The sequence below is a fragment of the Archocentrus centrarchus genome, chromosome 1 (genome assembly GCF_007364275.1).
Source record: "Archocentrus centrarchus isolate MPI-CPG fArcCen1 chromosome 1, fArcCen1, whole genome shotgun sequence".
Lineage (NCBI taxonomy): Eukaryota > Metazoa > Chordata > Actinopteri > Cichliformes > Cichlidae > Archocentrus > Archocentrus centrarchus.
The window spans coordinates 1,034,352-1,052,146 of record NC_044346.1 but is presented as its reverse complement, the minus strand read 5'-3'; the positions used below and the strand labels follow the sequence as shown (position 1 = coordinate 1,052,146).

General features: G+C 44.4%; 1 protein-coding gene across 1 annotated transcript in view; it reads right to left on the bottom strand.

Moving 5' to 3' along the window:
- Positions 1–17,795, bottom strand: part of LOC115781268 (microtubule-associated tumor suppressor 1 homolog) — a 65,942-nt gene that overhangs the window by 43,392 nt on the left and 4,755 nt on the right. Inside the window, exon 2 of the mRNA XM_030730839.1 lies at positions 389–1,724. Coding sequence (XP_030586699.1) covers positions 389–1,489 — 1,101 coding nt within the window. The 5' untranslated portion in view covers positions 1,490–1,724. The remainder of the gene's footprint in view (positions 1–388; positions 1,725–17,795) is intronic.

Sequence of the window (17,795 nt, the reverse complement as noted above, 5' to 3'; positions counted from 1 at the left end):
CTAGACACTCTGTTCTATTTGATCAGTTGATCAGTGGAGCCACCCACCTTTCTTTCCTCAGTTTTTGGCAACTGCCCCACATGAAAAAGCCTCAATTTCTAAGACTAAGAACGCCGACTAGTTTGCTGAGAATCGCATGAGGGCTAATGCTAACAAGCTAATTATGACCAACTGTGTGCCAGTAAAACACAGGTGTAATGGATACTGAACACTGACCTGTGTATACCTACCAAAGTGTTACATTAATAATTACAAATTATTTGTGATTAATGACTCCATTAATTGTTGTCTATCACTTCTAACTTTCAGAACAAAAACAAGAACATTTCATAGCATCCCTAAACATTAAAGTGGTAGTGTAGCTATACACATTTCATTTCAGCAGTACCTGGATGGCTGTTTTAGATGGGGATGGGTTAGGCCGTGAACCAACTTTAGCCTTGACCGTTTTCAAGTCCACTCTGGAAACCCTCTTTGCTTCTGGACTGGATGGTTTGACAGTTGTGGTGGTGGCTAACCTGAAAGCAGGTTTAATTCTTGCTGTTGTGGCTGGCAGACTCGTATTAGGGTGGGAGGGTTTGGAGCCCACTGCACATGTTTCAGCCTCTTCAGGTGGAGGAGAAGTGAATTTCTTGACATCTTCAGCTGGCATCTGTGTGCTTTCGCTGAGATCCTCAGAGGCAGGAGGCTCTGTCTGACTTCCCTCAGGACAGGGGACCGCAGGCCCTTCTACCACCACCTCTGAGCTCTCATTATGAGCCACAGGCGCCTCTGTCTGGAGCTCAGTATTCACAGTCATCACAACGCTGTCACTGGACTGACAAACTGAGCTCGTGAGTGTCGCACTGCTTCTCTGCACATCCACATCAGAGCTCACAGACACAAACAAAGCCTCCTCGTCATCGTCATCAGCTGGGATTTCTGTTGCGTCTGAGTCTGGAGTTGAGGAGCCATGCCTCCTCCCATTACTGCTTCCACTGCTGAGGTCATCATTAATGCCACAGAGGCTGCCGTTTCCTGTCAGCGACAGGGCGAGCGTCAGGTTGTCGTTCCAGCTGTCCCGAGAGCATTCGTCACTGTTGGCGTCCAGGTAAACTGACACAGAGTTATCGTTGGACTCCGACAGCTCTGTTGCAGTTTGTGACTTCCCCAGTGAGACGTCATCACTGTCATCTGGCTTACGTTCTTCCTCCGGCGTCCAGTCTGAAATGACAGATTTCAAATTTACAGTGTTCACTGCTGTCAGGGTGACCTCAAACATGTCGTAGTCCAGTGGGCTGTCAGTCCGGCCCCCGCTGAGGCTGCTCAGACTCCGCAGTGACTCAGGAGATGACTCCCCCAGACAGGAGGATGAAGAGGAGGATGAGGAGGAAGATGAAATTGGGAAAGCATTCCCATTGTGGTCTCCTGCACTGTGGAGAGGGAGCTTCATGCAGGAGCCGCTCGTCCCCCTGACAGGGAAACTATTAGCGGGCTCAGAGACACTCATCTCGAGGATGGAAACCGCACGTTCAGCACGTCACAGTGTTGCACTCTTTCCACTTACACATTTAAAACGCTGAAGAAAAATGCTGCTGCGTTTCCAAGGAGGCTGTAAGTCACTGCGTCCTTGTCAAGTGCAGAACTATAGTTTAAAATGTGTCCATTTAACGGCTCGATGACGGATCCTCACATCGTGTATCCAGAACGTTTTCAGGAATCTGGAGCTGGAAACGTACCGGAGGCTGCAAAAAGAAAGATAAAGTTCATGTTTAGAATTTCATTTGATCAAACTTCAGCAGGGTGGTACTGATTAAATTAATAATCACAATTTTAGATCATTAGCCTTTGTCCCAAAGCGATAATGGTGCTGGAAGAACTCAAAATATTGAACAAAGATCACCAATTTTAAAGTACTGAAGAAGCTTCACAACGTCCCCACACACAGACACACTTCTTACAGACATTTGTCTTATAAGGTTGATTTATATCTCAGATGAACCAACTGTGAAAGGCTGATACTAATGACAATAATCCAAGAGAGGAAGCCTTCAGTGTAAATTAATAACTGCTCTGAAGTCTGTCAGGTCTCCATCAAACTGAACCACAGAAATTTACAAGGCCGGTGACAATCAGAGCAAATACAGGCTGATAACAGTCGTATATCATCTGTATTTCTGTGCTGTAGAAACACCTCCCAAACATTCCTCTGCAGTTTAATCTTCCAGTGAGATATTTGTTTGCTGTTAGAGCAACTAATTGGTCATGACCACTTACAGACACTCAGCCAAGTGAAGGTTTAAATACTTACCAAGCAGCTGCTAATGAGCAACAGCTCAATGTAGACGGAACCAAACACTAACCAAAGACATGCCTGCTGTGCAGGAGGAACAACACAAAATGTTGCTGGTTATTTTTTTTTTTTTTAAACACACTGGTTTTGATTTTGGCCCAGAATTTCACTTCATTTTTATAGCTGGATAAAGCAAGACAGTGCGGTTAGAAAGGTCTCCTCCTGACAGAAAGGGGGGTTTCCAGCTGTTTCGTCACAAAGACACAGGCAGAAGAAAAAAGACAGATCAAACTAAATTCTCTTTGAAACTGGAGAATGTGCAGCAGCATCAACTCTACTCGAAGTCCGGGAAGGCTTTAGAGCCTAAAAAAGTCTGGGAAAGTTGTCCAAGTGCTCAGAATTCCTCCAATCTGGAAGCAAAGATTCATCTGTGCATTAAAACACTGCATGCTGCCACAGTAAAGCCTGGTGTGGCATTCATGCAGGTTTGTGGTGCTGCAGAAATGTTTGGGAGCTGCTCAGAATGATCAGAAATGCATTTGACTGTCTTTAATTTCATTCTGTAGCAGAACAATTTCAATGTGGAGTTTTGCTTAAATATGGTGCCTTAAATATGGTAGGAATCAATCCAAATACAGAGTACTGTGCAGGTTTATTTTTACATGTAAGCAGTTTTCATTCTTTCTGCTGTAACAGTTATATCTGCCCAGTGTTAACACAGTATAATTTGTGCTTTCATTTCTTTAATATTTTGTTCACTGTGAAACTATTCTTGTGCTGCAACTACAACTACTGACAGTGATAGTTGGGAAATGCTGCCCTCTGCAGGCTGCATTGCTGACTGCAGCACTCAGACACCCTGAGAAATGAGTGAAAACCAGCAGCAGCAAGTCAGAACCCAGATTTCATTTCATTAACACAACTTCAACACAAAGTTCATCACACTCCAAAGGCTGGCTAATGTCAGTTCACCAGCTTTCACATTTTTCAGTCAGATACCTGCTGTCCATGAATCCGTCTACATGCGACACCTCTGATGTTCATGCAAAGAGTGAGCCCAGTGTGTGTGTGCGTGCGTGTGTGTGAATGTGGGTCAGGGACAAAGAAAAGAGAGGAGCAGCTAAATAAAGGCGATCAGATCCGGGACAGAGCTGCTGCTCCATTATCCAGTAATGACAGGAGGGGGCCTGGGCGACACTCACTCTCAGGTAGACAGACAGGAGGCGCACAGTTACAGCCTCCAACGGCTCACCAAACACACAATATCTCCATCTTTGACCTCAGTTTGTGTTTACAAAGGGACAAAATTAACATTGACAAACTCCTCTGTTTACTGTTATTTTTACACTAATGTATATTTTTGCCCTGCAACTATCAGAGTCTACACATTAAAAACTTTTGTGTTATTCCTGTAACTTATTAGATGGAAGCACAGACAATCACAGATTGTACCCTGTGGTGCCTAATCCCTACAGTCCATTTCTGCACCCCCATAACGTGAGAGCTAGGATTCTCTCAGTGCCACCTTAGTTTGATGGTACATACATGAGCAGTACAGTTAAAGTAATCCAGGCTTCATAAAAGAGCCTTCCTGTGTGTCAGATAATGAAAGCACAAATGCATCAACAATGAAAAGCAGGCCTGTCTCCAGGTGGGTATCAGATCCCGTCTATTCTGTGGTTGTGAGGTCAGCTTGGCTCAATTAAATATGCATCAACACTGTCACAGCCTGAATCTGCGTCTGCAGCTTCACCTCCTGTCCCGTCTGAGTGACGATAACCAGCTGACCTGAGTCGACATCAAAAATGCAGCCGTCATCAGACGCTGTGGGAAGCTTCAAGCAGGTTCTCTGCGCGGTACCTCAAACACAGCAGTCACTGATCCCTGCAGGTGAGCCCATTTTTATTCACTTGTATGGGTGATGCAGCAGCCTTTCACTGCTTTGACAATAAACTGCAACAGAATTAGGCGCCTCGTTCATATTTACATGTCCCCCATATAAGAAATCAGGTTATGAAAACAGCTGCCATATTACATTTCTGTTTATTCTGCGAGGTTGAAAATTGAAAAAAGCTTCGAGATGTGTAAGAAAATCCAGAGGACAGAAAAATCTGAACTGTTCATTGCATGGTTGTTCAAACAGACTCCTGCTTGGCTGGATTCAGACACACCTGTGTAAGCAGGATCAGCTGATCCTGGATCACAGATTTGAGCTTGGATCTTTTAAGCTACAACCTAAATGATTTGAGAAACCTCTGATTGTCTGATGCTTTCAGTGCACACCTCTACGCCCACAAAAATAAATAAATAAAAGGAATTTGTGGAGTGCTTCTTCAAATTCCTGGTGATGAATTCCTTTCAGGTGAGTTGGTTTGTCTCAGCTAAGACACTGAGTGCAGGCCCTCTGGCCATTTCTGACTGTCTCCTCAAACACACATCCCAGTGAGGTCATTTCAGTCTGCTTTACAAGCTTTTTGAGGATTATCCTCTTAAAATTTTACTCAGTCTGAAGACAAAAGACAGTCTTCAATCTGATTATGAAATGGACTCAAATTCATTTTAATGATCCAAACTGATGACCTCGCTCCATGATGACTTCACTCAGTGCATCGATAGACAGGCACAGAGGGAGATGTCCTACTTTAGAGTGAGGCAGAGTGAGCCGCCTGCGTTCTGTGACATGAAGCCTACAAACTGAAGTGACTTTCTCTGGCTGAAAGCTCCTGAACTCTCCTCCAACAACCCAACGTCTCATCCACTCCTGTTAGAATCAGTTTCACCATCAGCCTCTGGCAGCCTCACTGTGACCCAGTGTGTGTGTGTGTGTGTGTGTGTGTGTGTGTGAGAAGTGAATAACAGGGCTAATCCACAAGTTTAATGGCTATTGTCAAGAGTTAGAACCCTGCTATGCATTAAGGCACGCTTGTCAAACAGGTTAAGTCCAGAGCTGGATGGACTGGAAGAGGGAAAACATGTAGAGGAAACGAGCAGCACGAGACTAAAGTGCTCAGCAATTAGAACAGGAGGTCCAGCAACCGGGGGGCATTCAGCAAGCATCAGTAAATCCACTTAATTTACTAATTTAAGCATTTCGATCTAGCCACCTCAGCTGGCTCGTTGCAATGTGGAGGCTCTACTCTGGGACCCTCCCAAACGACTGCACTCCTCACCCTATCTCTGAGGGACAGGACAGCCACCCTTCAGGGGAAGCTCATTTCCGCCGCTTGTATCCGCGATCTTGTTCTTTCGGTCACTACCCAAAGCTCGTGACCATAGGTGAGGGTAGGGACGTAGATCGACTGGTACATCGACAGCTTCGTTTCACGCTCAGCTCTTCCTTTTTCACGGCGGACCGATGCAGCATCTACTGCAGTCGCAATCTGTCTGCCAATCTCCTGCTTCCTTCTCCCATCACTTGTGAACAAGACCCCGAGATACTTGAACTCGTCCACCTGAGGCAGCATCTCATCCCTGAGCCGCTGCGGGCACTCCACTCTTTTCCGGCTGAGGACCAATTCATGACTTGCGAAACAGAAACATTGTCTGATTTAACGTGACTTATTGCAGCTATACAAAACCATCCCTATGTATTTCACCTGCTCAGAGCTGCTCTGTCAACACAGTGGTCCTTCTCGATATTAGCCAGAGCCTAAAGGCGACTGCTCGGTCCTGCTCTTTCATGATCAATGCCCCCGCTTCAACACTGTTCTCTGTTCTCCTTACCTGCCAAGCTTCTGTCACAGCAAATGCACATTCCTCTGCTGTCCACTTACCTCTGGTGTTCCTCACAGCTCCATCTCTGGCCCACTGCTATTTATAGTATCCACGCCTTCTCTCAGCTCTGCCTCTCAAAACCACAGTATCTTCTACCTGTTAGAGACTGTTTATACTCTTATTTAACCAGTTAAATGTCTCATTTAAAAGACACGGTAGACAGACATTTTTATCAGCAATAATACAAAAAGTAATATGAACATTTTGGCCACTAATGCTAATTTTTAAACTTGAGATTCTCCTCTGAGAGGCATAAAAGATAGCTCAACATGGATGATCCCAATCTTGGAGTTAGTTTGAACGAGAGAAATCAGAATATGAAACTGTCTGCTCACAGTGAGGGAATTTTAGCCGACTTCAAACTGCCTTTGCTCAGTCACAGACATGCTGGTGTTCTTTTAAGCTGTTCACTGTCACTATTAAACATTCACAGGAGCTCAAGGTCATGCATTTCCGTGAAACATGTCTTCTTGATATGCAATCAGCCCCTGTCATGGGTATGAAGTTAAGCAGGGGATGTTTGTTTTGTTCAGCAGGACCTCCCTCAGGCCTTCTGGCTGGAGGACAGCAGACCCTGATGTAAGGATTCCTTTGGTTGGCTCTAATAATCACAAACATTCACGCAGGAATGAATCAGCGACTGCAAAAGGAGGCCAACCTCACTCTCATCTGAATGTGAAAAACATCTCCCTCAGCCACAGCAGGAGGGAGATGGTTTGTTCAACTCATCATTTATTAGTGTTACATAACAATACACACAAAGATGATGGCATGGAAACCAACTGGAGCTCCTCGAGACAAATAAACCCGAATGCTCCTAGAGTTCAGTTCTCTTTTCCTGATCGTAACCTCTGCAGGCACCACAAACTTTCCAGTGTGGAAAAACAAACTGTGGTGGTCGTCAAAGGTCACAGCAGGAAAAGAACGCAGCTCCGATTCCAAACTCAGCTGTCACTTCCTCGCTCTCTTCCTTCACCTCTTTATCTAGCTCACTCTTATCTAATTGTTTTTCAAAGCCTCATTTAGGGCAAACCTTCTCAGGGGGAAGTTGTCAGACTTTCAGTCACAAGGCCTGTATCAGGCTGAAAAGCCCTCATTAGAAACTTCACTTGTTCAGAACAGAAGAATTAAAGTTAGTCAAAATCCCCGCAGACCCCCGAGCAAAAGTCCTGCTGAAGTAATCCCCCCCTTTGTGCTGCTGCTCTGATTGCTAACCTGGAGGTTAAAGAACAAAGAAAAAGCTCTTCTGTTGTGTTTTCCAGGCTAAGTGCAGACTGAGACGCAGACTCCATCACTCTGAGCCATTTTCTTTTTGTTGTTTCACTCTAGAAGGACCTGTTCTGCTTTTCCTCATTTTCTGTCATGTCTTCTGTTTCAGTGGTGGATGTTCATATTAAAAAGAGCTAAAGTTTCAAATAATGAGGTCGGCAGATGTGCGAGGAATCCCTCAGAGCCAAAGGCTCAGACTTCAGTTCTTCCTACTGCTGGATCTGTATGACGTCATCAAGATGGGACCTCCCTACTATGGTCACTTCATATAGGTCTGGCAGGTATTTGCTCCTCCCCTTAAAGGGGAGGAGCTAAAACGGCTTGTTTCAGACAGAGCATGAACTGAGGGGCTGCACTGAGGCCCGGGATCAGATAAATAAGGACCATTTTGAACTGTGAATCATGCAAAGCCACTCTGAGCCCAAGCATAAAAATATGGAGACAGAAATAAACATAATAGGGTTTACCTCCTGTTTTCATTGTGATTTTCCACCTTAATGACCCTAATGAGTGTCAGTCTGTGCACAACAAGCCGATAATCAACCTCAGAGTGCGCCGTGCCAGCCACAGCTCGCTGCACTACCAGCTATTTGTGGTGGCTAACAGTCGGCTCTATTGTTTAGAGCTGATCATTATGGGATTTAGTTGAAGTTCAGGAACTAAACTGTCATGCATCCTGGTGATTGGACAGTGAGCCTGAATGAAAATACTATTAAAAGGGTCATTTGCTGGGTTGTTCTTGTATGTATTGCATGAACAGCAGCTACATTTTTCCTTTTATTCACAAAAACAAACACGGCCTTGTACAGGGACTCAAACACCAAATATGTGCAACTGCAAGTTGTGAGCTTTAACACGCAGGGCGCTGCTGAGGAGGTGCTCAGTGCCGACATCAGGACGCTGTGACTGGTTAATATTTGAACTTTGTGAGGGAGGACAGCGTTTCTGATCACTGTACCATGAACAGCAGAAGGGAACCTCAGAGCAGCATTTAATAAGATCAGTGTGTAACCGCACTGACATCACCGTTCAGCAACATGAAGTGTTGGAACGTTTTACAGCTGAATTAACTGAGAGCATCAGAAAGCCAGTTTCTAACCAGATACTCTGGTTGGGATCACTTTGGCCTCCAGGTCTACTGTGAGGAATCAGTCATCTTTGACCAGGAAATGTCCTTTAACAGTAAACAAATCTGCAGGTAGGTCTGTGCCACAGGACAAAGACCAACAACAGGTGAGGGGTCAGAGTCACAATTTTACTGCTGACCTGTGGAGACTCTGCTGATGTATGAAGTCAGTGACAGAGAGAGTACCAGCAGCTCACCAATCGAGATTTTACAGCTCATTTGCCAATTAATGCATTAAGTGAGTATCATATTACCAACAAATTCATATGAAATTTAATCTACTCGCTGTAGTCTAATGTCAGATAACCAACAGAAGTGTGTGGAGGCCTGTGTAATTCAGCATGTAGAAGATAGTAGTCACCTGTTAGTCAGAGAGGCCAAAGAAGCCTTAATCCAATTTAAACAGGTGAGTTATGAACACATCCTCCCCCGTACAGCTGGGGGAAGTCTATGGGGACTGACTCACTGCTGGCACCTCTGCTGGACGGCAGAGGAACTGCAGCTTTTGGTACGTTAGCATTAGGTTCATTTCTTCCACCCCAGGCTACTTTAAATTCCCAACCCTGAAATCAAGTTTAAAAAAAAAAAAAGAAAGAAAAATCATTCAAAACTAAGTGATAAAATAATGATCCCCAGATGGGAGCTTAATGAACTGATATTGGCACATTTATGCATAAAAGCAGATCAGTCTGGAGGGTCTTGGTTCATATTTGATTTCTGTGCACAAAGGTTATGAAATAGATGTGTTCTTTCTTTGGTTCTGATTAACTGAGACTGACCTAAATGCTTCAGGTTGTAACTGGATAGACTTAAAACCGCTCAGAGCACCAAGAAGTATGACACAATCCCGAGTGACCAAAAAAACACAACAGGGCTGAGCCAGATGGAAATCCGTCTGAAAACAAGGGGGGGGGTGACGCGTTCAGCCAGAGCCGACGAAACACGAGCTCCAAGATTTGTCTGGTTTCAGGCTCAAGTTACGTCTCAGAGCGCTTATATTACCTGATACCTGAGCAGTCAGATACCTACAGCACCTCAGCTGGCTCCTTATGATGCAAAGGAGCAGCTCCTCACCCTACCTGAGCTGTGCACAGACACCCTTCAGCTCATTTCTGCCACTTGTGTCCTCAGTGTCATTCCTTTGGTCAGTGCCCACAGCAGCCGTGTGGCCATGAATGAGGGCAGGAATGCAGACTGCAATCAACAGCTTTGCCTTCATACTCAGCATCACCGCGACAGATGACACTGCATCTCAGGAAATTATCCAGTGATGATTCAAAACAGCATTTCAGACAATAAAACAAAAATCCAATCAAGCCGTCTGCAGGATTCAGTTTAAACTCAAAGCATCTGATTAATTTATGAAGTGAATTAACATCCCAGGCTCTGCACATAGATGCTGTTGTTTGTTTCAGGAAGGCACAGAGCCAATCAGGGAGCTCGTTAACATACAGCAGGCTCACCTTTCCTTCATAGAAACACTTGGCAGCGTCACACTCACTGCATCACATTACAGCAACACACAGCTGATCTCACTGCAGACACGAGCTAGTTATCAACACAAAGACGGGGAAGCTAATACACAAAAGAGGCTGCATCACACGCAAAGGACACCCAACATACAGCAGACGTGGTTACCATAGAAATAAACAGACTGCTTAGTCACTCTAAGAATATGAGCTCGACTGTGTGAGATGATTTCTAACCACTTCACTGCAGAGGTGTGTGTGTGTGTGTGTGTGTGTGTGTGTGTGTGTGTGTGTGTGTGTGTGTGTGTGTGTGTGTTTAATGTCAGAACTGAATAGGGTGCAGATAAATGCTCAAACATTGAGTGCAGAGTCACAGCAGGAAATGTGACACGGCAATGCTGACGGTGTGTGTGTGTCTGTGTGTGTGTGTGTGTGTGTGTGTGTGTGTGTGTGTGTGTGTGTGTGTGTGTGTGTGTGTGTGTGTGTGTTCAGATGACGTCAAGGACACCAGAACCAGAGGTTCTGTTTGTCTCACTGCGTTCTCTAAAGTCTATAAAACAGCTGAAGCACAGTTACAGTGGAGAAGGAGAAGAACCACAGGAGGGAAACAATATGAGGATCAATGACTCATTAGACTGAATTTTATGGGACAGCGAGGGTTAACAACGAAGGTACTCGATGCAGAAACAGAGCTGCGGGCTGGTTGGGTGCCAGTCCAATCACGGCTGGTTCGGAGGTCATACAGCAGCGTGTGGATCGAGCTGTTACATAACCGGCTCTGACAGCAGCACCACAACAACACGTCTGGATCAATACCTGCATACGTGACAGCTGACAGCAGTTAGTGTGGAAATGCTGCATTATTAGTGTATTAGTTATCCATGGATGCCTGTCTTTTATCACTAAAACCCACAATCTAGGAACAAAAAGCTGGAAAGTTCTTCATCTCTGATTAAATTTGGTATCGATGTGTTTTCATTTCAGTTCATTAAAGCCGGATAAAGAAAGTCCAGTCCAGTGACGGACTGTTCTGGAAATAGAGCTGTGCGTATGAGAGAACTGAAGAGTTTCCCATCGGCAAAAATACAGAACCAGAACACATGATGTGTCCATACATGGTCAGAAATGCCCACGCAGTATTTTCACTGCATGAACCCAATATTCCTGAAACAGAAAATAACCCACAGGACTCCTCAAACATTCCTCTCTGGCAGCTTTTAGAAAAATCTCATAGATTTTTGCTTCATGTCCTCCACATCTGTAGCGTTTCCAATCATCATTAATATTTCAAACAGCTGCACCGAGGCCCCGCTCTGTATCGCAGCTCTCTGAAGTCCTGTTTATACAGACCGGGCTGGGAACCGCGACGCCTCGGCTCCTCGCCGGCAGGTTTTGTCATCCTCCAGCAATAATAATCCAACACTTATTAGAGCCAGTTTTACTGTGGACCTGAAGCAGCTACTAGCTGTTACACATCACAGGCACCTCAGGACTGCTCTTCCTTTAACGCTTCCAAGTCTCATTTAATGAAAACTTTCAATCATTCTGAGATTATATATGTATATATGCCTTTTAGTTATATTAAATAAAGAAAGTTAGGCAGCAGCATCATTAGGACTGTTGGCTAAAACCTTATTTTAGCTCTTGACTGTGCTTAATTAAACCAAAGAGAGCTGATGCAAACCCACCACATTTATCTTAATGAAACAAACGAGCCAATCATCAACTCAGATGAGGTTCATGACAGTTTGAGCTGCGAGGTAACAGACATACCCATCTGTTATCATAATACAGATGCAGGTAAGTGTACTTTTAACTTTACAGTGGCTTCCTGCCACCATAACATGAATTAACACTGTTTGTTCAACACTGTGGTGGGAGGAGCCAAAGACCCCAGTAGTTAATGAAGCTGTGATGGTGTAAAACTGAGCGTGTGTGCAGTGAAGGAACTTGCGGGAAAAAGCTAAAAGTCAGCAAAATCTTCTAAATCAGATTTGATTGGAGACTCTGCAGGTGTGATTTAAATGTCCCAGTGAGCAGTGATGGCACCATCCTCATTCATGAAGACGGGCCTTCAGAATATCGGCCTGGATTTGTTCCAAGATGGCTCAAGAGCTGTGAGACTTGCTTCTAGAAGGACGGTGCTTCAGCTGTGTGTACTTTTTTAAAAGGATTCAGTTACACGAACAATCATCTCAAAGCATCTGGAAACCATCACGGACGGCACAGGAAAGACTGCACAACTGCCTTTGTGTCACCCTGACATCACCTCGCTATTCTCTCAATCCAAAGCACAGGGATCGTTTTCTTATCAACATAAAATGACTTTATATTAGAACGTACTGTAACATGCTGAGTCTGGGCTGCAGCCAGAAGTTTAAATACCCGGGGAAAACATCATCATCTGACTTCTTATGTTAACATGAGAAGCATTTCATCATATTTACTCTGAAGGTAATTTACTGTACACAACTAATGAAGCCAACTGGCTGGAAATGATTAACCACAGCACAAGTTCATGTTAAATGATTCATTAGTTTTGCACCAGCCAACAATTCAAAGTGCAGATGTTATTTACTTTGCAGAAGACCTGCACACACTGATAAAGTAGAAACACACACACACACACACACACACGAATTAAAAGCATAACTGTTGCCGCAGCTTTAACTTACTCTTCTAGCTCCTGCTCAGCCTGCAGTGCTGCAAAAACACATCAAGCACAAAAAAAAAAAAAAAAAAAAAAAAGAAGCCAATTCATGGAAGCTCCTTCAGCTCGTTCACACTCCACTTATCTGTCCTCACACACACACACACGATCCTCCTCCTCACAACACACGCCTCTGGCTGCTCGGTATTCATGGTTGTATATTGTCCCGTCACTGCTGTGTGTGAGCGAACAGGCGAGGGAAGGCTACGCAGGCTGTGACGGTGGTCGAGAGGAGGAGGGAGGAGGCACACGGGGTGAGGGAGGGAAGGATACACCTCCCTTTTTGGTTCTGGAGCACAGGCACGCTGCTCAGTGCTGCAGTAACAAGAAACAGTGCACGTGTGTGAGGCAGGCTGCAGGGAAGACACACACACACACACACACACACACACACACACACACACACACACACACACACACACACACACCTTCCTCAAGGTCTTGTGTGGGAGGGGAAAGTCAGTCCCATGTTTACAGAGAACTTGCATGAGTGTCTCTGCCAGGTAACCTTACCCTGGTCAGGGTCCACCCACCAACTCCCTCAAAAACAGGCGGGTCCAGTGCTGACCAGCCCAGCTTGGTTGGCTGTTGCTAAGCAGCACTAGGCCCCCTCCTTGTTATTGGTTGCAGGAGTCTGAGGGGGGAAATGGAGAGGAAGGTTTGGGACTGGAGGAAAAAGGGGCAATGAGAGTAATGGAAAAGTAGCCCATGTAATCTGATGTAGAGGAGGGGAGGAGAGGGGAAACTCACCAACGGGCCAATGAGAGAGCTCGTCTAAGTGATTATTTAAGATTAATCATGCATGTCCTGCCAATTGATCCAAGCACAAGGCTGCTATTGGTGTTTTTTCATATTAATAACAGTACTTTGCAGTTCAGTTTCACAAGGACAGGATGAAACACACACACACACACACACACACACACACACACACACACACACACACACACACACACACACACACACACACACACACACACACACACACTTCTGCACCAATTCCATCACTCTCGAACAGCGTAAAGCTCTTCTGCAGCAAGCGGCTCGTCTCATATGCAGTCAGTATATAAAAAATGCACATGGCCAACATGACATTACAGTTGTTAGTTTTTCAGAACCTGAAGTGACCTCATTTAGATATGAGAGGGTGGTGTACTATATTATCAGGTAACGCTAGCTACCTCAGCTACCAAGCTGCACCCACAGACTGCACAGGAGCGCCACAGCTACTGAGCAGGTATCCTGCAGAGGACCAGCGGACCAGCGACTGCTTGCATAACTCGAGTTCCTTTCTGCTTATCAGTGATCAGAATGGATCTGCACATACTAATCATATCTAGGGGAGTGACTGTGAGTGAGGCAGACATTTAATTGGCTGATAACAGCAGGTAAATGATGTGTGTTGCATTTCCCAACCAGTGGATGATGTAAAAACAACCTTTGATGCAGGAAGCACTGCCAATCCAATTATTTCACTCTTCAAAGTCATTCTTACGCCATAAAAACAGTTAAAGGAAATCCATCACCAGCTCTGGGCTTTTGGACTGGCACTGATATTTTTGGTCTATATTAGTATAACATGTCAGAAGGCAGCACCAGCCTCCATCATTTCTGTTTGGGTGGGGGAGTGGGTGAAGAGTTTTTATTACAGCCCAGAGAGAGCAATAAAAACCTGAATCCTCAGGAAAAGTTCTGGCTGAGTCACAGTCATTGATCAACAATGAACTGCTAGAAATGGATGATTGATTGGGTTTATGAGGCCGTAAAGCTCTGCTGAATATATATTTTGCAAATGTCAGTGATTAAGTCTGAGAGCAAAGTTTTATTACATCTAAAACGAGTCGTGGACCCACACCCAACCATCCCAAAGCGTCCCAAAGTCCAAACATTTAAATACCTGTTGACATCTGATCTGTATTTGTACCTATAAGAAATTATTGTGGATCACAACCCTGTGCACGTGCAACCATCTCACTGACTGCTTAATTCAAGTAGTCACTGACACGCCCCAGAGACCCTGCAGCAACAACTCCCCTTTAAAAACATCCAACATGGCTGATTGAGCAATCAGCTGGCCCAGTAAAGCCAATAAGATGACTTCATGCCGTTCGTGCTGCCATGTCACAGAGAGTGAAACTGCCTAGATAACCACGCCTGAAGCCTATAATAAAAAGGGCCTTCTCTTTATCTATGATCTCAGTAAACACTTTCCTGGTGGGTTTCTGGGCTCAGTCGCAAAGTTCAGGTCTTACTGAATGCAACATTGTTTGTGTTTTGTAAATTAATGTCCCATTAGAGTCAAAAAGGACCAGAAAGCACTCTCCTCTCTGAGGTTTAAGAAACCAGGATGGTGACAACTGTGAAGCTAAAGTCAGGGCTTCAAAATGGGACCAATTAATTGCTGATGTCAAAGGGTCTCCTATATACAGTCAACAGTTGTTGTTTGTGCAAAAAACTAATTTCTGTCCATTCTTTACTGTAACTCAAGAACAAAACAGGAGATCTTGATTTGGTTGAATTCCTTCAAAGTCTTCGTGGCATACGAGTCTGAGGAGACATGCATGGAAACTGAAACTTGCCTCTTGATGGAGGCATAAACCAAAGCAAAATATTTTCGTAATAAAAAAAGTGATTAAACTTTACAACCCCCTATGCAGCAAATTATAAGATCTTCTCTCACTGAAACAGTGGGCAGCAGGTGCAGCAGGAATATAGAATAAAACAAATATCAGGCACTTAGAATCAGAATCAGAATCAGAAGGTTTTTATTGCCATATGGGTGAACAGGTTCACAGCATTAGGAAATTGCTGCGGTACTTCGTGCTTACAGAAAAAAAACAAATAAGTATAAAAACTATAAGACAATATACAAGTATACAAATTGCAAATATACAGAGATATTAGAGCTATAACTATAGCACAATATTACAAAATTACAAAATATACAGTGCAGAGACTAATTAAAAGATAAAAGAATGTAAACTATATTCCACTAATATGTACATCAGTGCAATCAGACAGGTGCATAGACATAGGGTCATCAGCGTTTGTGGAGGGTGGTGGTAACAGTCTTAGGGTAATTGTTCATGAGTCCAACAGCAGAGGGGAAGAAACTGTTCTTATGGCGGGAGGTTCTGGTCCGTATGGACCGTAGCCTCCTGCCTGAGGGGAGAGGGTCAAAAAGTCTGTGCCCAGGGTGAGAGTGGTCGGCTTAGAGCATTTTTCAGATCAGATAACGGGACATTGACCCTTTTCACTCATCTCCATAATTTCCTTCATACCTGCTTTGACCCTTTGCTCATACCGAGGCTGCTGCTTGTGACTGGCTCTGCTTCATCAAACTGAGCATGTGCATCTCAGTGATGTGGTTTAAGTGTCTGATTAGGTTTGTCATTATGAATGTGATGGTCCTCTGCAGCTTACTTTAGCAAACTTTGTGTATTTTTAAGATTAGACTTAACACTTTCCTTTATGATCAAGCGTATAGTTAAGGCTGGATCAGGTGACCCTGAACCATCCCTTAGTTATGCTGCTATAGGCCTAGGCTGCCTAGGTTTCTTCCTGTTAGAAGGGAGTTTTTCCTTCCCACTGTCACCAGGTGCTTGCTCATTGGGGGACCTTTGACCGTTGGGTTTTCTCTCTAATTATTGTAGCGTCTTTAACTTACAACATAAAACGCCTTGAAGTGACTGTGATTTGACAATTGAATTGTCTTCACTAAAAGCTTCCACACTGATGACATATTACTGCATGGATGTGAATGTGTGTGTGACTATTTGCCTGCACCGCTGTGCACGTGCTGCACAAGCGTGAAATGGACCACTTGTGATCGGATGTGTGTGGCTGACCGTGTCAGTCATGCTGCAAACTGTCAGTCCGGTCCTCGGCCGGTCGATTCGTGCTTCTCTGTTAATATTTTGCCAGCCTGACACATTTTAAGTGTCTGCGCACTGCTGAGATTGGTGATCGGAGCAGATTGCAATGGACACGTAGGTGAAAATGAACAGAGGGGATGAGGCGGCGTTGGGTAGGTTTGTGCCAAGGACAGAAATACATTTTGTGAAAAGGATTAGTGGCCGTGGCGAACACGTACTTTAAGAAGAGTCAGGAACACAGGGTGATGTACAAGAGTGCAGGAAGGTGCACACAGGTGGACTGCATCTTATACAGAAGGTGCAATCTTTGTTTCCTCTCAGCTTATGATATTCAAAGGAATACTTCACCATAAACACGCAGAGCTCATGAGCTCCACTAAGATGCAGAAATAATTTCTGCAGGGCACATGTTACAGCTTAGTGAAGCAAACAGCTTCAGCTTCAGGGATCATGACTTTAAAACAAAATGGGAAACTAGATAATGCAATCTCTTAGGCCCCAGAAAGACTCGTGACTAAGACTAAAATAGATTTTCTAATCAACTCCTGCCTGCCTGACACAGGAAGTGTGAAGGAAATGTGTGAGTGTTTCATGATGAACGGCTCTCTTTCTGAGCGGCGTCTCCACTGGCAGCTCTGACTCTCCACAGCAGCCCTTCTCTCAGGTGGATCACACCTGACATCCTTAAAAGCTGCCAGAAACTCAGTCATCTCTATGAGCTCAAAATAAAACACATACAGTTTATCCTGTGTGTACGTGTGGCCGTGCAGTCACTCTGTGGAAACCACCAGGACCAGAGAACCCATCACCAGTGGGGGTATCCTCCCACCATTCATGAAAATATTAAATAAATGTAGAAGTCAGGGTAACATTACATAACAGAAACCTTCAGCAGACGTCTCATTACCTTCTGCAAAACTATTTTGCCCTAAACTTTGGTCCAAATCCTTTTAGCCCCCCCCACCGTGTTAGTAAAGATATCACTTCAATATTAACAACACTCATTAAATCTAAACCATTGTGAACATGCTTTAAGAGATATTGTGTGATTATCTTTAACATTTCTTTTTGGTAACCATCCTAGAACAGACAAAACATTTCCATGGTAACAAGATTAGAGAAAGTACATACAGTACTGCACTCTGGTACAAAGGTGTATACTACACAAGGTCTTTATATTTATGTGGCTTCTTATTTGTATTCTTGTTACAACAGCAGCTCCAACCAGCATCTTACAGAGCCGCTGATATGTTGAGGTCACGAGTCATCTGCTGTTGCTTAGACTTCCTGCTGAAATGTG